The sequence below is a fragment of the Rhinoderma darwinii genome, chromosome 4, assembly GCF_050947455.1.
Source record: "Rhinoderma darwinii isolate aRhiDar2 chromosome 4, aRhiDar2.hap1, whole genome shotgun sequence".
NCBI classification, from domain to species: Eukaryota; Metazoa; Chordata; class Amphibia; order Anura; family Rhinodermatidae; genus Rhinoderma; species Rhinoderma darwinii.
In genome coordinates this window covers 218848534-218870147 of record NC_134690.1, presented here as the reverse complement: position 1 = coordinate 218870147, position 21614 = coordinate 218848534, and the positions used below count along the sequence as shown (strand labels likewise).

Here is a 21614-nt window from a genome sequence, read left to right as displayed (position 1 = left end):
ATACAAACCACTTGCAATTCAAGCCACAGAGCAGGCTCTACAGAGTAGTGAGGCCTGATTTATACCACCTGGTAGCAGCTAAGCCCTCCCCCTTACTCAGCTACTCAGGAAACTGCAAAGGAAAAAAAAGGTTACAAATTATGTCACTTTTGCAAACTTTGTAGCAAGCAAGCAATCAATACATATATCACATACAATGGCCCCCCACTTTGTCACACACAACACAGTAAATCAATCCGGTTTTTGGAACTCCACTTAATATACAAACCACTTGCAATTCAAGCCACAGAGCAGGCTCTACAGAGTAGTGAGGCCTGATTTATACCACCTGGTAGCAGCTAAGCCCTCCCCCTTACTCAGCTACTCAGGAAACTGCAAAGGAAAAAAAAGGTTACAAATTATGTCACTTTTGCAAACTTTGTAGCAAGCAAGCAATCAATACATATATCACATACAATGGCCCCCCACTTTGTCACACACAACACAGTAAATCAATCCGGTTTTTGGAACTCCACTTAATATACAAACCACTTGCAATTCAAGCCACAGAGCAGGCTCTACAGAGTAGTGAGGCCTGATTTATACCACCTGGTAGCAGCTAAGCCCTCCCCCTTACTCAGCTACTCAGGAAACTGCAAAGGAAAAAAAAGGTTACAAATTATGTCACTTTTGCAAACTTTGTAGCAAGCAAGCAATCAATACATATATCACATACAATGGCCCCCCACTTTGTCACACACAACACAGTAAATCAATCCGGTTTTTGGAACTCCACTTAATATACAAACCACTTGCAATTCAAGCCACAGAGCAGGCTCTACAGAGTAGTGAGGCCTGATTTATACCACCTGGTAGCAGCTAAGCCCTCCCCCTTACTCAGCTACTCAGGAAACTGCAAAGGAAAAAAAAGGTTACAAATTATGTCACTTTTGCAAACTTTGTAGCAAGCAAGCAATCAATACATATATCACATACAATGGCCCCCCACTTTGTCACACACAACACAGTAAATCAATCCGGTTTTTGGAACTCCACTTAATATACAAACCACTTGCAATTCAAGCCACAGAGCAGGCTCTACAGAGTAGTGAGGCCTGATTTATACCACCTGGTAGCAGCTAAGCCCTCCCCCTTACTCAGCTACTCAGGAAACTGCAAAGGAAAAAAAAGGTTACAAATTATGTCACTTTTGCAAACTTTGTAGCAAGCAAGCAATCAATACATATATCACATACAATGGCCCCCCACTTTGTCACACACAACACAGTAAATCAATCCGGTTTTTGGAACTCCACTTAATATACAAACCACTTGCAATTCAAGCCACAGAGCAGGCTCTACAGAGTAGTGAGGCCTGATTTATACCACCTGGTAGCAGCTAAGCCCTCCCCCTTACTCAGCTACTCAGGAAACTGCAAAGGAAAAAAAAAGGTTACAAATTATGTCACTTTTGCAAACTTTGTAGCAAGCAAGCAATCAATACAATACTTATCAATACTTATATCCATATATTTGTCTGCAGGGTGAAAATGGGAAAGACCTTGTTCTATGGTCATTTTCAGCCTTTTCAGCCTTCTAGGGGCAGTTTTACTAGTCCTACTGTCCATTGTTAACACTGGTCGTTAATAGATAGCAGGTAAAAGGGCTTCAGGATATGCCCATTTGTAACCTTGCATTTGTCACTAAATTGTTACAATTGTCCAAAATGTCTTAGTGCGCTGTAGTATTAACATTACCCTTCAATGTAAATAAGGCCAGACCATTGTCTTTCCCCTGCCAAATTTTATAGTAGGCATTCTGCATTCCAGGGTAGCGTTCTACTGGCATCTACCAAACCCAGATTCGCCCATCAGACTGCCAGATAGTGAAATGTGATTCATCACTCCAGAGAAAATGTTACCACTGCTTTAGTGGCAGCGTGCTTTATACCACTCCAGCCGATGCTTGGCATTGTGCATGTTGATTTCAGGCTTGTGTGTAGCTGCTCGACCATGGAAACCCAGTTCATGAATCTCCCGATGCACAGTTCTTCCAGAGACAGTTTGGAAGTCTGTAGTGAGTGATGCAACAGTGGAAAAGCTCATTTTTACAGCCACACGCTTCAGCACTCGGGGCACTGCTATGAGTGTGTGCGTATTCTACCACTTCATGGCTGAGCTGTTGTTCTTTCTGGATGCTTTCACTTCACAATAATAGCACTGACAGTTGACCTGGGTAGATCTAGCAGAGTAGATGCGACTTTTTTATCACTTTTTATCACATTGTTTTTAAGACAGGATTCACAGAAAACAGCAATTTTTCTATTGTTTTTTTATATTATTTTTTAATAGTAAAGCACTTTGTAAGGGGAAAAAGTGTTTTTTAAATTTTTTTTAAATTTTTTTTTATTTTATGAAACATTTTTTTACTAGTCCGACTGGGGGACTTTAATATGCGATCCTCCTATCGCTTTTATAATACACTGCAATACTTTTGTATTGCAGTGTATTACTGCCTGTCCGTTTAAAACTCTGGCATGATCTAGCAGGCATTCACTACAGGCAGACCTGGAGGCCTTTATTAGGCCCCCGGCTGCCATCGGAGACACAGACGCTTGGCGATCTTATCGCCGGGTGTCAGTGGGATGAGAGGGAGCTCCCTCTCTCCAAAACCACTCAGATGCAGCGCTCGCTATTGAGCGCCGCATCTGAGGGTTTAAATGGGTGAGATCGATATTTATATCAATCTCACCCGTTCAAGCAGGGATGCCCCCAGCCCTCAACTACCTCTGGTAGCTGAGAACAGGGAGATTTAACGGCTCCCTGCTGTTTATTTATTCTGATGCAGCGCCGTGAAAAGGCGTATGCATCAGAATAAAGCCCATTAGTGGCCGCTGTGAAAAGGCGTATTGGCGGTCACTAACGGGTTAAAAAGGGCTTAGATCATTTCCTAGAAAAAAAAAATATTAGCTCCTATGTGTAGAAATTTTTCCCTTCCCTTTTCCCATCCCTTGGTTGAACTTGATGGACATGTGTCTTTTTTCAACCGAACTAACTATGTAACTATGTAACTATGTAACTATGTACCTGGCAATGCATGGCAGGATGATGCCGTCAGGCCTGTGCATAGGTGATAAATGTTAATTGTGGGAAAACACCTTAAGAATATTTTATATCTTTTTATATAAGACTGAACTGTTTGTCATTGTGCTGTATTTTTGTGTTTAATATATTTCTATATATATTTTTTTAGGAAAGAGCAAGAAGTTGATTCCAAAGATGCCATTATATTACACCAGTTTTCACGACCAAACAACGGTGTACCGAGTTTATCTCCATTCTGCCTGAAGATGGAAACTTACCTTAGAATGGCTGACTTACCATATCAGGTAAACTGAAGTTCATGTACAATTTAGCTAATTCATACACAGGTCTAATGAATTGTAAACATTTCTGCTTAGGCTGAGTTCACACTACCATCCGATTCTTCCTGTCAAAACAGCAGGTACCATGACAGGACCCAAATGGACCCCATTAGTGCTGTCTGTCCTGTGACGGATCCGGCACCACAAACATGGTTTCCATTATAACAGAAACAGTGATGGCGGAAGGAAAAAATACTTGCTTCACAGTAATGAAGAAGCTAACATTCAGGTTCTGTTTTCAGAAAGTCTAAAAATTAGATGAATGCCACTGAAAATCTATACATAAGAAAAGGAGACCACTGCCACCTACATAGGAAAATAACAGTGTGTCCCTACTTTTTATTAGATTGTGTAAAAGGGACCGTGCTTATGATTTCTGGACATCAAAATTACTGGTCGAACGTCATTCACCGGAGTTATTGAGTGATTTCTGATGATCCAGAGAGGGCTTTCTATTGTGAGGGAAGATTCATTCTGACGTAGGAGTGGATACATACAACTCAGAACCCCTCTGCAAGAACAGCACGGGCCCTCCTTTTCCTTGTTTTACTTGTAAATGGACATAATTTACATATTTGAATATTTAAAATGGATAATGATTATAAGAAAATATTTACAATCTTACATTGCACAGTTCCCTCAAAGTCATGGTTGCATCTGAGCTCGGTGATCCAAAACCGCAACAAATAAATATTTCCTTATACTGTAGTACAATACAACATCCAGATATGTGGGGTCCTGGTGAATAGTTTTATTCAGCGGCCAGTGTTAATTTCTGTCTAGCAGCAGAAAAGGGGCTACTATTAATACCTGGTGACCAAATTTGCCTAATCTGTAACTTGCGTATAGATTTCTTAGGTGGACATTAAGCTGTAAACGCCACTAGTCACAAATGGTTTAAAAAAAATCATATGCAATGAAATTTGTGATGTCCACAATTATTTCTAAATGTTTCCAAGGTAACAGACTACAAACACTCTATGTAATCTGATCTTGCAGTTATATTGTCATCCATTTGTCCTATACTTCTTACTAACCCACCAAATATAGGTTAGTAAGAAGTAGGGGACAGATGGAACAGCGTTTGACTGCTGGATCAAACCTTAAGGCTGTGTTCACACGGGGTGGAAGCGCTGAGTAATAGTACGCAGCGTATACGCCCTGTGGTGCAGTTTTTCACCCAGGATGTCCGTTGTAGAAAAGTGCAGCACTTTCATGACGTTTCATCCCAGGAGATCGCTGCAGTTTGTGATTGGCTGCAGCGGCGGTCACATGGGATGAAGCGTCAACCCAGGAGGCCGGCCCTCTGACGTCATCCAGACCAGCCTCCTGGGATGATGTGACCGTCGCTACAGCCAGAGTGAAACGCCGCTCTGGGGGAGGAACACAGACTTCTGGGTAAGTATGAGATTTAATTTTTTCTGAGTTGCGTTTTTTGCAGCAGGATCACTGCGAACCCGCCGCAAAAATTACAACTGCTATTTGTTGCGGGTTTTACCTCCCCATCGAATTCAATGGGGAAAACCCGCAACAATTAAGCAGCACTTACGCAAATACGATTGATATGCTACAGAATAATATTCTACACCGTAGTTCAATTTCTGAGCGTTTTTTCCGCTCAGTATTTACGCAGCCTGCTACTGTATTTGCTGCAAATTTTCCGTAACTAATTCCTTTGCGGAATTTACTCAACGTGTGAACTGACCCTCAAGGAGTACTAATACAATGCCCTGCGCTTGATGATTTGACAGTGGTGACTGTATCTTCAATAGATTCTATATTACACTGTTATGGAGTCCATTTACAGTAGTGGAACTTCTACGGTTGTTGGATCATATCATGGTGTAGAGTTTGCTTAACGCTATACAATTTTTTTTGTATTGTTTACTATTTTGCTTTTTTTTTTGCATTGCTCCAAGGCTTCGTTCACATCTGCGTTGGGGTCCCGTTCTGACGTTCCGTCTGAGCTTTCGGTCAGAACGTGACCCTGAACAGACACAAACTGACACAAACGGAAACCAGAGGTTTCCGTTTCCATCACCATCGATTTCAATGGCGACGGATCCGGTGCCCATGGTTTCCGTTTGTCTCTGTTGTGCACCGGATCCGTCATTTTGCCGGTAGCATTAGCATAGTCGACTACACTATTGCTTCCGGCAAAAAGACGGGTCTGGTGCACAGCAGAGTCAAACGGAAACCATGGGCACCGGATCCATCACCATTGAAATAAATGGTGATAGAAACGGAAACCTCTGGTTTCCGTTTGTGTCAGTTTGTGTCTGTTCAGGCTCCCATTCTGACGGAAAACTCAGACGGAACGTCAGAACGGGACCCCAACGCAGATGTGAATGGAGCCTTAGCCACAAGAAAACACATCCTGATTCTAATGTGTTCCTAACCATGAAATAGATCAAATTGACCTAACCTTACGGGTATGTTCACACAGGGCGGATACGCTGCGTAAATGTACAGAGCGTATCCGCCCTGGCAGTCATAGGGAATTCCGGATGGCAAACTGCACCAAATTGCTTTTCGTCCGGAATGTACACTGCGGAAAACAGTAGTGAAAAAATAAAACGCCCAATGTTACCCTCTGACATCCTGCGGACCGGTTTCCTGGGATGATGTTTCATCCCATGTGACCGCAGCAGGAGGTCGGCATTCCAGGAGGCCGGCCTGGACAAAGAAGCACAGAATTCTGGGTAAGTATACGATTTTTTTTCTGCGTTGCAGTTTTAGTGGCAGGATCGCTGCTTGTCCTCCGCAAAAACCGCGACAACTTCTATTTTTCAAATTTAATGGGGAAAACCCACAACAAAAAAGCTGCGATTCCACAAATACAATTGACATGTTGCAGATTTTCCACTTATCATTTACGCAGCGTGTGGATGAGATTTATTCAAATCTCATCCACTCTGCTGCTGATGTATCAAATCTCATCCACTCTGCTGCTACTGTATTATGCTGCAGATTTTCCGCAACCAAATACATTGCAGAAAATCGCCTTTTTTGTGATCATTAAGGGATTAACAACATGGAGTCCTAAAGTACAGTAACAGTCGTTTAAACCTGCATCAATGGGACCTACTAGATGCTGGTTTCTCAATTATTCTAAATTATTAGATGGTAATAGAAAAGTATATGGATGCAACTTTTCAGTGTAGAGAACTTTCAGGAAGGCAGCCCAAAAAAAATTAACAGAATCTTCTATTGTAAAATTTTTTTTTTTATCAGATTGAGTTCATAATTTCTTCTCTCTGCTAAATCTTCTGATTTCTGGTTTTGTGAAATTCCACATAATATTATATATTCTATGCTTGAAAATGATGCTGGATTATCAGAATTTGAGTGTTCTGTAAACATTAAATTCGATTTTTAACTGTATTATCACTGAAAAATCTAAAGAGGCCAGGTCCCACAATAAATAAATCCTAAAATAAATCCCAAATATTTAATACCTGAAGTATCTGTCCAGGGCTCAAAATAGTGTGGGAGTTTAAGAGAAGGGTTGTAAAATCTCTGGAGATTACACAAGAAAGAAGGGACGGATTTAGGGCCTGTTGTGTCTACTGGGGTAAAGGTTTGGCTGTGTCGACACTGCTACTGGTGAAATGGGGAGGAGAGTTCCATCTATGACTACTGGTGGAACGGGAGGAGGGCGAGTGGGGCTTTGCTGTAAACACACAGAGTAGGGAATTCCCTGCTGTGTCAACTGTTAAAAAGAGCGGGACTGCTATAACCACAAGGAAAAGGTGTATGCAGGGGCAGATTAAGGGTATCATGGGCCCCGGGCAGTTCACAAAGTGTGGGCCCCCCCGCACTCTGAAGACACTATCGTATATTCGCAGATTTCTGTTTAGGAGGCCACAGATTTGGCACGGTTTTGAATTTGGTATAAAAGCAGAATGAGCCATATAGAAGAATACTTTGAGACCCTAAAAAGGTCATCTTTAAATTGTTTGTGGTTTTCACGGGAAAAAACCTTAACCCCTTCTGACGTATGGGTATGCCATGGAAAGCTAGTGCTTCCCGAATTTTGCCGTATCCATACGCCAAATGCTTGGCACCGGCTCAGAAGCTGAGCCGGTGCCATCATCGCCGATGTCAGCGGTATCTTACAGCTGATATCCAGATGTAGTGGTGGGGACCAAAATTAGCTTCGATCCCCGCCATTAACCCCTTAAATGCAGCGCTCAAACGTGATCGCTGTATTTAAGGTGTTTGCAGCTCATCGGAACCCCAGCAATGAAATTGTCGGGGTTCCGGTGGCTGCAATGGCAACCGGAGGCCTAATACTGGCCTCCTGGTCTGCCTAGCAAGGAAGCCGGTCAGGACCCGCCCGGCGGCGGAGCCTGATCGGCTTCCGTAGCCGCCGGCAAGATGGCGCCGGCTCAGGAGCTGATCTGGCGTCATCAGCGGTGGAAGTCAGCTGTATGTTACAGCTGACATCCACCTGTAATGGCAGGAACCGGAGCTAGCTCCGATCCCTGTCATTAACCCCTTTGATGCAGCGATCGAAAGCGATCGTTGCATCTTAGCGGTTGCTAGCAGATCGCTAGCCCTGACAGGCAATCAGGACTGGCGACGGCTGCTATGGCAACAGGAGACACAATGGCCCCCTGCTCTGCTATTACGGAAGCAGATTAGGCCCCGCCGGGAGGCGAAGCCTAATCGGCTTGCTGGCAGTGAATAACTGACAGTTCTAATACATTGCACTACGTAGGTAGCGCAATGTATTCGAAAAAAAAAAAATCTGACAGTTGGACCTTCAAGTCTTCTAGTGGGACTTGAAAAAAAGTGTTAAAAAAGTGATAAAAATAAAAGTTTGAAAACATCAAAAAATGTTGTCCCCTCAGAAGCTTTGTAAATGTGACAGGGCCTCCGCAAACCATTTCTGCTAAATTTGAACTCCAGAAGCCAAATGGCGCTCCTTCTCTTCTAAGCCCTGCCATGTGTCCAAACAGCCGTTTATGACCACATGTGGGGTATTGTTAACTCAGGAGAAATTTCTCACTTTTCCAACATTTCCGCACCTATAAACGAAGATAAAATTCTCATGGTGCCACACACTACGCCCCTAAATATAATAGTAACACACACTGCGCCCCTAAATACAATAGTACTATACACTGTGCCCCTGAATATAATAGCACCATACTCTATCCCTATGAATTAAATTATGTTAAACACTGTAAAGTAAAACACCACACACACTCACAATGCCCCCTGTAGATAGCGCCAGTAATACTTCCCCCTGTAGATAGCACGAGTCACAATGCCCCCTGTAGATAGCGCCAGTCACACTGTCCCCTGTAGATAGCACCAGTCACAATGCATCTGTAACGCCCACAGCCGCAGACCGTCGTTCTAACTTACCCCTCGGCGGCCATGGATGAGTGAGTGCTGGGCGGCGTCTCCCTCCTGAGAGACGCCGGCTCTCACTTCTGCATCACTGTGCTGGTTCCGTAGGGGGCACGTGCGCACTCGCGCCCTGCCATAAAGGGCCAGTATGCGCACAAGTGTAAAATCTGTAATTAGCCCATGATCCCCCTGGACCATAAAAAGGGCTCTGCCCTTTCACTCATTGCCTAAGCGTTGTTATGTTTACCCATGTTAGTCTTAGCAAATGGTCCCTTAGTGTTATCCTGTTCCCTTTGTTACCGTGCCCTGTTACCTGTATCCTGTATCTCGTTCTATATTTGTTCCTGTGCCTTTGAGTGTTGGAGTCATGTTGTGCCACCTGTCACGCCTGCTGTAAAACACCACGCCTGGTGTCCTCTGCCGGCAAGTTTATCTGTGCCTAGCCTACGCTACTGTCTGGACTATCAAAGGTACCCTTGTACTAGGACTGTTGTTTGACTGGCTGTTACTCCGATAGGCGGTGCAGCCTAGTGGGTCCACATACCCACGGATCGTGACAGCCCCTGTAGATAGCACCAGTCACAATGCTCCCTGTAGATAGCGCCAGTTACAATGCTCCCTGTAGATAGTGCCAGTCATAATGCCCCCTGGAGATAACACCAGTCACAATGCCGCCTTTAGATAGCACCAGTCACAATGCCCTCTGTAGATAATGCCCCCTTTAGATAGCGCCAGTCACAATGCCCCCTGTACATATTGACCAGTATAGACAGCGCTACCTGTAGATATTGACCCCTGTAGATGGCGCCTCCTGTAGATATTGTCCCAACGTTGCTCACAGAACAAAAAAAAACATTCTCACCTGTCCCCAATCCTGCGTCGTCCTCCAGCGATGCAGGACAGGTTAGAGACCAGGCAGCATCATCCAGCGTAATGGCGCAGTCAGCGTGATTGCGTCATTAGTAAAGCACCGAATGGGAGGAAGGGAATAGTTTCCTGTCTCGCCAGCGCTAAATTAAGCAATTGTATCCGTGTCCTAAGGATGCGGATACATTTGGGTGAGAGGTCCACCCTGGTTCTCTGAACCGGGGCAAACTGGGCACCCTTTCAGCCTCGGGCCCTGGGCACTTGCCCAGATTGCCCTCATGATAATCCGCTCTTGTCAATACATATTTACAGTACCAGAACCAAGCTCAATACATATATACAGCACCAGAACAAAGCTTAATAAATATATACAGCACAAGAAATAAGCACAGTACATATATATGTAACGGCCAATGGGGAGGAGGACCCACTGGGCTACTCCGACGTAACAGGGTAGCTGCTAATCAAGCAGGTATAAGACATACTGTAGATAATAAAGTCTGGTGCCGGATAACTGAAAGAAGGCTGGTGCCGGATTACTGGAAGCAGGCTTGCGCTGTATTACTGGAAGCAGTACTGGTCACGGACACTCAAATGAGGATACAGGACTGGACACGGATATAGGACTGCTCATGGAGACTGGACTCAGGATACAGCACTGGACACGGATACAGGTTTCAGGAAACAGGATACGGAACCTTCGCAGACTAACACTGGGTTAGTAACAACATTGCTCAGGCACTGGGGAAGTGGGCAGAGTTCCTTAACTTGTTCAAGGTATGGCGGGATGGGCTGGGGGCAATATTCCTGGTGCGCGCACTGGCACTCTAAGAACTGGGACGAGCGCACGCGCACCCTACGGGCACAGGCCGGGGGAGGAGGAGAGAGCAGAGCACGCGTGTCCCTTTAAAGGGAGACGCCGGCGATGAGGACGCTCAAGCTGGTGGCCACGGCCATCAGCGCTAACATATACAGCACCAGAACCAAGTTCAGTACATAAATACAGCACCAGAACAAATCTCATAACATAAATACAGCACCAGAACAAAGCTCATAACATAAATACAGCACCAGAACAAAGCTCAGTACATATATACAGCACCAGGACAAAGCTGAGTACATAAATACAGCACCAGATCAAAGCTCAGTACATATACACAGCACCAGAGCTAAGCTCAGTAAATAAATACAGCACCAGAACTAAGCTCAGTACATATATATATGTCTATTACTGAAAGTATAATAATTGTATCCAATTAATAATACATTTATCACAGAAAGAACAAGGGATAAGGAAATAAAACTAGAATATAACTTTTAATAGGTATATGTTAAGATAATAGTGGCACCCAGTGTTTAAAATTTGTGACTGATATTCAATCACCGACAGCTTATATATACCAAGAATTCCAAACTAGTGGATATCTGATAGTGGCATAGATAATAAAGGAACATTCTAGTGCCAATCTCACCCTTGAGGTGACTGAAGCCCTTCCACTGAATTGTCTGATGCACTAGAACGATACACTGTTTCCCTAATATCAGCTTGTCTGAGTAGTATGCACAATATTGGCAATAAATTAACCCCTTCCCGACATTTGTCGTAAGTATACGTCATGGAAAGGAGGTGCTTCCCACATTTCGTCGTATACTTGTGACAAATGGACGGCATCGGCTCAGAAGCTGAGTCGGTGCCATCATCCCCAAGTGCCAGCTGTATGTTACAGCTGACACCCTGCTGTAATGGCGGGGACCGAAATTAGCCCCGATCTCCGCTATTAAACCCTTAAATGCAGTGGTCAAAGGTGATCGCTGAATTTAAGGAGTTTGCAGCTAGTATCCCAAATGGAGTCACTTTTGGGTAGTTTCCACTGTACTGGTACCTTAGGGGCTTTGCAAAAGCTACCTGGTGTCAAGAAACAAATCCAGCTAAGTCTGTGCTCCAAAAGCCAAATGGCACTCCTACTCTTCTGATCCTTGCCGTGTGCCTAAACAGCAGTTTATGACCACATATGGGGTATTTCCGTACTACAGAGAAGTTGCTTTACAAATGTTGGGGTTCTTTTTTTCCTTAATTTGTTAAGAAAATTAAAAATTTTGAGCTAAACCTACGTCTTATTGAGGAAAAAGGATTTTTTTTATTTTCACTGCCCAATGCTAATAAAATCTATGAAACACCTGTGAGGGTAAAAATGCTTACTGCACACCTCGATGAATTCCTCAAGGGGTGTAGTTTCAAAAATGGAGTCACCTTTTCGTATTTTCCACTGTACTGGTACCTTAGGGGCTTTGTAAAAGCGACATGGTGCCAAGAAACCAATCCAGCAAAAATTTTACTCCAAAAGCCAAATGGCTCTCCTTTTCTTCTGAGCCCTGCTGTCTGCCCAAACAGCAGTTTATGACCACATATGGGGTATTTGCGTACTCCAGAGAAGTTACTTTACAGATGTTAGGGGGCTTTTTCTTTCTTCTTTATTCCTTGTGGACATTGGTTTTATTTAGCTAAAACTACATCTTATTGGAAAAATTTAAATTTTAAATTTTCATGTCCAAATTCTAATAAAATCTATGAAATACCTGTGAGATCAAAATGCTCACTACACCCCTAGATGATTTCCTTGAGGGTTGTAGTTTCCAAAATGGGGTCTCTTTTTGGGTGTTTCCTTTGTTTTGGCATCACAACACTTCTTCAAACCTGACATGGCGCCTAAAATATATTCTTTAAAAAGGAGGCTCCAAAATCCTCTAGGTGCTACTTTGATTCTGAGGCCTGTGTTTCAGTCCATTAGCACACTAGGGCCACATGTGGAATATTTCTAAAAACTGCAGAATCTGGGCAATAAATATTGAGTTGCGTTTCTCTGGTAAAACTTTCTATGTTACAGAAAAAAATGGATTAACTATGAATTTCTGCAAAGAAATTAAATTTGTAAATTTCACCTCTACATTGCTTTAATTCTTGTGATACGCCTAAAGAGTTAAGAAACTTTCTGAATGCTGTTTTGAATACTTTTATGGGTGCTTTTTTAAAAATGGGATGACTTATGGCGGTTTGTGTTGTATAGGATTCTTAAATCCACTTCACAACTGAACTGGTCCCTGTAAAAATAGCCTTTTGAAATTTTCTTGAAAATGTGAGACATTTCTGCTAAAGTTCTAAGCATTGTAATGTCCTAGAAAAATAAAAGGATGTTCAAAAAACAATGCCAATCTAAAGTAGACATATGTGAAACGTTAATTAGCAACTATTTTGTGTGGTATGACTATCTGTCTTACAAGCAGATACATTAAAATTTAGAAAAATGCTAATTTTTGCAATTTTTCACTAAATGTTGGTGTTTTTCACAATTAAATACTGAATGTATCAACCAAACTTTACCACTAACTTAGAGTACAATGAGTCACAAGAAATCAATCTCAGAATCACTTGGATAGGTAAAAGCATTCCAAAGTTATTACCATATAAAGTGGCACATGTCAGATTTCGAAAATACGGCTCTGTCAGGAAGGTTAAAAGTGGCTGTAGCGAGAAGGAGTTAAGCATTTATTCTCTAAGCGTTTCCCCGTCCCGGTATGTGAGAGGGATCATCAGGAGATTATAATGCACCGATAGGACATTAAAGCAGTTAAAACTGCTGTTTAGCTATTAGATAGAAGAGAAGTAGGACTGCTGAGCAATAGCCCTGATGATGGACTCTTTCTGCTCGTTGTTAAGTCAGTACATACATACAGCAGCAGAACCAAGCTCAGTAAATAAATACAGCACCAGAACTAAGCTCAGTACTTATACATCACCAGACCCAAGCTCAGTACATAAATACAGCACCAGGACAAAGCTCAGTACATAAATACAGCACCAGACCCAAGCTCAGTACTTAAATACAGCCCCAGACCCAAGCTCAGTACTTAAATACAGCCCCAGACCCAAGCTCAGTACATAAATACAACACCAGGACCAAGCTCAGTACATAAATAAAGAACCAGACCCAAGCTCAGTACATAAATACCGCAACAGACCCAAGCTCAGTACATAAATACAGCACCAGGACAAAGTTTAGTACTTAAATACAGCATCAGACCCAAGCTCAGAACATAAATACAGCACCAGGACCAAGCTCAGTACATAAATATAGAACCAGGACCAAGGTCAGTACACAAATACAGCACCAGGACCAAGCTCAGTACATAAATAAAGCACCAGGACCAAGCTCAGTATATAAATACAGCACCAGGACAAAGCTCAGTACATAAATACAACACCAGAACCACACTCAGTGCAAATACACAGCTACAGGACCAATCTCAGTACATAAATACAGAAGCTGAACCAAGATCAGTAAATACAGAACCATAACTAAGCTCAGTATATATATATATATATATATATATATATATACAGCAGCAGAACCAAGCTCAGTACATAAATATAGTACCAGAACCTAATACAGCTTAGTATGGAGATCATTTGCAAATTCAGTGTAACCCCTGTCATATAGGTTTGTGCAACGTAAAACTACAGCACCCAGCATGGCCTGAACATGGATAAGGATATGCTGGGAGTTGCTGTTTCACAAAAAAAATATCATACCACCCATCATCTTGCTGCAGATCATACAGTGACTACAGTAATGATTAGAGGCAGAACATTTACATTGAGTGACTCACAGGTGTCATCTTCTCAGATTCTACTTGTTATTTTACTCTTTTGTTCTCCATCCGGTCCAGACCTCTATAATGACTTCCCAGGCCACGGCCCATTTCTGAAGTTTACTGCTCAGATTTCCTCAGCTTCTCACTTTTCAAAAATTTCCGCACCTATAAACAAAGATAAAATGTCCACAGTGCCACACACTACGTCCCTAAATATAATAGCACCATACACTGCACCTCTAATTTTAATACCACCATACTCTTTGTCCTTGATTATAATAGCACCGTACACCACACACACACACACACACACACACACGCACGCACGCACGCACGCACGCATGCACGCACACACACACACACACACATACACACACACACACACACACACATACATTGCCCCCCTGTAAATAGTGTTCCTGCAGATAGAGCCCCATGTAGATAGTGCCCCTCATAGGTCCCCTTGTAGATAGTGCCCCACATAGAGCCCCCTGTAGACAGTGCTCAACATAAATAGTGCCCCTATAGAGCCATAGAGCCCCCTGTAGATAGTTCCCCTAAATAGCCTTCTGTAGATAGTGCCCCATAGAGCCTCCTGTAGATTCTGCTCCCCATAGAGCCCTCCTGTAGATAGTCCCCCATAGAGCACTCCTGGAGATAGTGCCCCCATAGAGCACTCCTGGAGATAGTACCCTACATAGATCCCCCTGGAGATAGTGCCCTACATAAATCCCCCTGGAGATAGTGGCTATGTAGATTCCCCTGTAGATTATGTCCTATATCGTTTCCCATCTAGATAGTGGCCCCACATACAGCCTCCTGTAGATAGAGCCCCCTGTAGATAGAGCCCCCTGTAGATAGAGCCACTCACTGTTAACTGAATTTTTTTTTTTTACATACTCACCTGATCCCATTCCCATGCCGTCCTCCAGCAACGAAGGCCTGGTCTCTTCTGACAATGTCTGCAGGAGCTGAATTCTGCAGGAGCTGAATTATCTGTAACGTCATTACGCCACTTGCGTCATTGAAAGGCGCTAAATGGCAGGGCAAGGAACTAATGTTCCTTGCTCTGCCAGCACTAGCGATCAGTTTAATTGTATCTGTGTCCTATAGACACAGATACAATTATAGTCCTGTTGTGCCCCCTTTGGCACCTTGGTCCCTGGGCACTTGACCATATTTCCCTTATTTTAATCCGCCCTGGGTGTGTGTCTGCTTTGAGGGCTGATGGGAGAAGGTGTGTGTGTGGCAGTGCTGTAAGAGCAGGGGGACAGGGGAGGTCTACTGTTAAAGGGAAGGCACTGCTGTTATCAACAGAAAAAGGTTTTTTTCACGTCCGAGATAAGCAGCGTTCGTGTGAATCAGGCCTTACAAAATGCTCTATTATTAAAAAAACTAAATAAAGTAAAAAAGTTACACATATTTGGTATTACTGCGTCCGTAATGACCCCAACTATTAATATATTATTTTATATTATTATATTATTTTACCCGCAAAAATGTGATAAAAAGTGATCAAAAAGTCGCATCTACTCCAAAATGGTACCAATAAAAACTACAAGTTGTCCCGCAAAACAAAAGCCCTCATACAGCTGCATCAGCAGAAAAATAAAAAGTTATGGCTCTTCAAATATGAAGATACAAAAACAAATAATTTTGAAAAAAAGTGTTTTTACTGTTTAAAAGTAGTAAAACATAAAAAATCTATATAAATTTGGTATCGTTGCAATCGCATTCACCCGCTGAATAAAGGTGTTGTGTAATTTATATCACACTGTAAACGGTGTAAATTTAGGATGCAAGAAAGTGTGGCAAAATTGCTGTTTTTTTCTATCCCCCCCCTGAAAAAAGTTAATCAAAATTAATCAATAAATTCTATGTACACCAAAATGATGCTATTAAAAATTACAACTTGTCCCGCAAAAAAACAAGGCCTTATACAGCTGTGTCGACGCAAAAATAAAAAAAAGTTATAGCTCTTTGAATCAGATGATGGAATAATTAAAAAAATAGCTTGGTCATTAAAGCCTAAAATAGGCTGGTCATTAAGGGGTGAAGCTTTGTCAGGTTGGATGGAGAATGTCAGTGTACAACGATATTAAGGGTTCAATTCAGTACTCTGGCTGGGCCACTCAAGGACATTCACAGAGTTGTCCCTCAGCCACTTCTGTGTTGTCTGGGCTGTGTGATTAGGGTCATTGTCTTGTTGGAGGGTGAACCTTCGGCCCAGTCTGAGGTCCAGAGCACTTAGTATCAGGTTTTCATTAATAATATCTCTGTACTTTGCTCCATTCATCTTTCCCTCAACCCTGACCAGTCCCCCTGTCCAAGACGCTGAAAAACACCACCATGCTTCACTATAGGGAAGGTATTGGGCAGGTGATGAGCAGTGTCTGGTTTCCTCCAGACATGACGATTAGAATTGAGGCCAAAAAGTTTAATCATGGTTTTATCAGACTACGGAATCTTGTTTCTTACTGTCTGAGAGTCCTTTAGGTGCTCTTTTGCAAACTCCAGGTGGCTTTCAGGTGGCTTTTACTGAGGAGAGGCTTGTTTCTGGTCACTCTGCCATAAAGCCCAGATTGGTGGAGCGCTGCAGTGATGTTTAATTTTAGCACAAGGCTCCAACATAACAAAATGTGAAAAAAAAAGTAAAAGGGTCTGAAGACTGAATAGTTTCCGAATGCACTGTATAACCTCTTAAGGACAGAGTCACTTTTGGCCAAAGGATTTTTTTCCCGTCTTTGCCGCCACAAATTATGCCATAACTATTTTTATGTAGCTGTAGGAGGCTTTGATTTTTGCGTACAAGTTCATGAAATTCATTTTTCATGGCATAAAAAAAAATTAAATTCCACCTTTGTTTATTTTTGTTTTTTTTTACACCATTCACCGATCATTATAAATAACATGCTATTCTTTTGTATGGATTGGTATGCTTTTAAGGACACCAAATATGTAAGTGTTTTTACTGTTTTGTGACTTTTATTTCATAAGAAACTTTATTTTTTTTATTTGTATTTGCTCCAATTACGGAATTTAAAATCTACTCTTCCTTTAATCTTTATTTTTTTAACTATAATCTGCTGCCATATTTCTATATAAATATTTCTAAGCACATTATGCATGTTCACAATAATAATACTAAAGCTTCAGGCTATCACTATTTAAAGGCAAACTCAGACAATTGTATTTCTAAGATTCACAGCGGAGGGATGCACAAAGGGAGTACTTCTTTTGTTGGCACTGCGATCAACACTGTGAATATTTCTATTCTATTAAAGGGTTTTGCTCATTAGAGTCAATCCTTCTCATATTGCTGATCACCGTGTGTCCGGCCTTCCCTGACCAGACATGTCCCTTGAAGCAGACACTGCAAGGGAAATATAGTATTGCATGGCGGCCATTTAGATGAATGGCCGTCCATGTAAGACATGGGCATCTCAACTCTCACAGAGACAGGTCCCGAGCATCAATATGCCCTAATAGGGAGTATTGAAAAGAATTGTCTTTATGAGATAACTTCTTTAATTAACCCTATCTGAATCCTATGTTCTAATTGGAACACTTCTAAAGCATCATTAGCATCACTAGGTTTTGGAGGACACAGTACTGTCTTGAGATAAAAACCAGGTTGAATTTAGATGTATGGGCTGGATAATGAGTGTTCTTCTATGCTTTTGGGGTTTCCCCATTATTACAAGTGTTAGCATATCGCTCGGATCATCACTTTTTAAATGGTGGGGACCTGACTACCAGGACCTCCGCTGCAGCTCCTAAAAATAGTTTTCCAACATTTGAAGTTTTCCCTGCATATTGGAGTGACACTTGAATTGAGCTGTGTAGCAGTTTCCTGCGCAGTAAATGGGCAGGAGAGCTGCTGTGCAGAGAGAAAAAAACCTTAATTCTTAGGCTTGGCAAGGGTCCCAGAGCTCAGACCCGGCCCTACCGATCACAATGTTATGACATATCCTAGCGATATTCCATAACATTATATGATGGGAATACCCTTTTAAGGCTTTGGAACAGCCACTATCCCAAAGGACAGTTAGTCAGCCACCCATTGGCATATACTGACACAGAAGTGTTATAACCTTAGTACTGTATGTTGTGCAGTATTTGATGAGCAGCACACATGAATATCAGGGAGAAACAAAATTGTGATGGGTTGGAGCAATGAGGTAGAACATATATCTAAAAATAGAATTGTTTCCCAATAAAGTACTTAATAAATTAATTTATCCTATACAGACCCAGGAAAACACCAAAAACTGCAGGGAGACACAGACATCTCTAAAATAACACTGGCATCCTGACTGCATTATGTCCTCAGATCAGATAAATCTATGAAAACAGTACAAAGGAGCCGCTAATGGACTTTCCAAATGATCTGTGGCCATGAATAATAGATCAGCAATGTTACAGAGAATGAGATTTTTGTGGTTATGCGAATACATTCTAGCTTTATTTTAGTATTACTGAACACTTAGGCTTTGTTCACATCTGCCATAGGGCTCCGTTCCGACGTTCCATCAGAGTTTTCTGTAGGAACAGATCCCTGACAGACACAAATTTCAATTTCAATTGATTTCAATGCTGACTGATCCGGTGTCAATGGTTTCTATTTGTCTCCATTGTGCAAGGGTTCTGTCATTTTGACGGAATGAATAGCGTAGTCGACAACGGTATTGATTCCTTCAAAACAACGGAACCCTCTCACAACGGAGACAAACGGAAACCATTGGCACCGGATCTGTCACCATTGAATTCACGGTTTCCATTTGTGTCTGTTCGGGCTCCATTCCGACGGAAAGCTCAGACAGAACGTCGGAACAGAGACCTAGCACAGATGTGAACGAAGCCTAAGCTTTTCTTTTACATCATAAATTTGGTACCATATATTGTATGTTATGTCTTAATCACCATATGATCGTATAATGTGGTTTTATCATCTTCTTTTAATATCTGCTGCCTGCAGAGGGTGTTCTAAACACACTTTGTTACCAAGGGATTTGACGTAGGGATAAACCAGGGAGCGGAGTCTAAGGGGACTCCTTGACTTCACCCTTTAACCCCTGTACATGAATCTGTACTTCGCTTCAGGGGAACCCTAAGTCGCTACAACCGGAGTAGTCTACCTTGAGAGACGGCCAATGTAAACCAATAGATAGTATGCGGGGTCAGGTATAGCAAAGATTAGGACAGGCAGCAAACGGACAGCCAAGGTTGGCCGAGCAAAAGGTCAGGGCAGGCAGCAGAGGTTTGTCACAAGTAACTAGCAAAAGGTCAGGGCAGGGGTCAGGCAAGGAGACTTAAAAAGTACAGGTAGAAGTCAATCACAGGAAATCCACGAAAGTAATGTCAGGGAAACTAGACAAGCTAGGAAAAACCTAATAGATCAAAGAAAGGGTATAGGAAATTGAGAAGCCTTTATACCCAGGAAAATCTGGGTAGATAATTTGGCACATGCTGGCCCTTTAACGCAGAGGGAGTCAGCAAACGCACTAGGAACCAGAGCAAAGCATTTGTGGCATTAGAGGCCACCAGAAGCAGAGATCGGGGAGAGGAGCGGCGCTAGAAGCCAGAGCCGGGACCGGAGAAGCATATGACGGTTGTGGGGAGTCTCATTTATAAGGCTCATTTATTAAATGTATAATGTTGAAGTGAGTCTTTCAGCTTAATATTCTGCCCTGTGTAAGGGCAACATACAGATGTAGCAATATTTAACTTGACTTTTATTGAGTTAAATACACAGTGACAAGAAACTTTAATTTGACTTTTTCAATGGTTTTGAATGGCAGGCTCATGACCTGCCTAAGTAGAGTCGTGTGTTAACCTTATACCATACTATCCCCCCACCCCCACTTTAGTAAAGACACATGACACCGAGGTTGGATGTGAAATGGCCACAGCAGCCGTTTATTAATTTCACAGTTTTATAAAAACAATTTAAATCCGAAACATTCGGATAACTAGTTAGGAATCCACCAGAGAATTCCTCCTAATAATTCACATGACCCAACATGGGTCAGAATCGTAAATAACAATTTAACGTTAACATTAACCCGAGCAGAGGAAGTCCTTGAAGCCCCTTCAGATAGTCCTTTTTAAAGAACACACCGAATTAGCCATCTGCAAACCACCAATTACCTCCAGCCGTAAACCAGCTCGGAAGCACCGTTCACCTCTGCAGATGGCTCCAACCACTAGAAGTCCACTTCAAGGGGATAACACCCGATGAAGCCCTCAAGTGATATACCGACCACTAGAAGTCCACTTCAAGGGGATAACACCCGATGAAGCCCTCAAGTGATATACCGACCACTAGAAGTCCACTTCAAAGGGATAACACCCGATGAAGCCTTCAAGTGATATACCTTCTACCAGAAGACCACTTCAAAGGGATAACACCCGATGAAGTCTTCAACCATGTACCTTTTTTGGGGGACGCATACCCCCGATGCGACCCCCCCACCATTTTGTACTGACTGGCCTCAAGGACTCCCCCCGCCAGCTGCCATGACAACAGAACCTACTCCGGAAAAAAGAAAAACATGTTAAATAAGCACACAAATAAAAACCAACGCTCATAGACGGACGTACATAAGACCTAAGGAGTAACAAACCAAGGGCGGGAGGGTGGGAGCTTACTGTTTCTGTGTTACTCCTCCCGTTGCTTCCGGCTCAATGCCGAGAAACAGCGGGAAGCTCAGTAACGGCCCCCCGTCCCCCTTAACTCCTCCCCGTCCCCCCTCCAACTCCCTCCAACTCTCCCTCACCTAATTAACCCTTTCCCTACTAGGACGGTCATGTCGGCTTCCCTTAATCCCTGCAGGCTGCGTCCAGCCTCTTCTTGACCTGCCTAAGTAGAGTCGTGTGTTAACCTTATACCATACTATCCCCCCACCCCCACTTTAGTAAAGACACATGACACCGAGGTTGGATGTGAAATGGCCACAGCAGCCGTTTATTAATTTCACAGTTTTATAAAAACAATTTAAATCCGAAACATTCGGATAACTAGTTAGGAATCCACCAGAGAATTCCTCCTAATAATTCACATGACCCAACATGGGTCAGAATCGTAAATAACAATTTAACGTTAACATTAACCCGAGCAGAGGAAGTCCTTGAAGCCCCTTCAGATAGTCCTTTTTAAAGAACACACCGAATTAGCCATCTGCAAACCACCAATTACCTCCAGCCGTAAACCAGCTCGGAAGCACCGTTCACCTCTGCAGATGGCTCCAACCACTAGAAGTCCACTTCAAGGGGATAACACCCGATGAAGCCCTCAAGTGATATACCGACCACTAGAAGTCCACTTCAAGGG

The 21614-nt window shown here is 42.7% G+C and overlaps 1 protein-coding gene across 1 annotated transcript in view; it reads left to right on the top strand.

Annotated features, from left to right (window-relative positions):
- FAXC (failed axon connections homolog, metaxin like GST domain containing) overlaps positions 1-21614 on the top strand; it is a 60205-nt gene that overhangs the window by 12697 nt on the left and 25894 nt on the right. The window contains exon 2 of the mRNA XM_075862189.1: positions 3232-3367. Coding sequence (XP_075718304.1) covers positions 3232-3367 — 136 coding nt within the window. The remainder of the gene's footprint in view (positions 1-3231; positions 3368-21614) is intronic.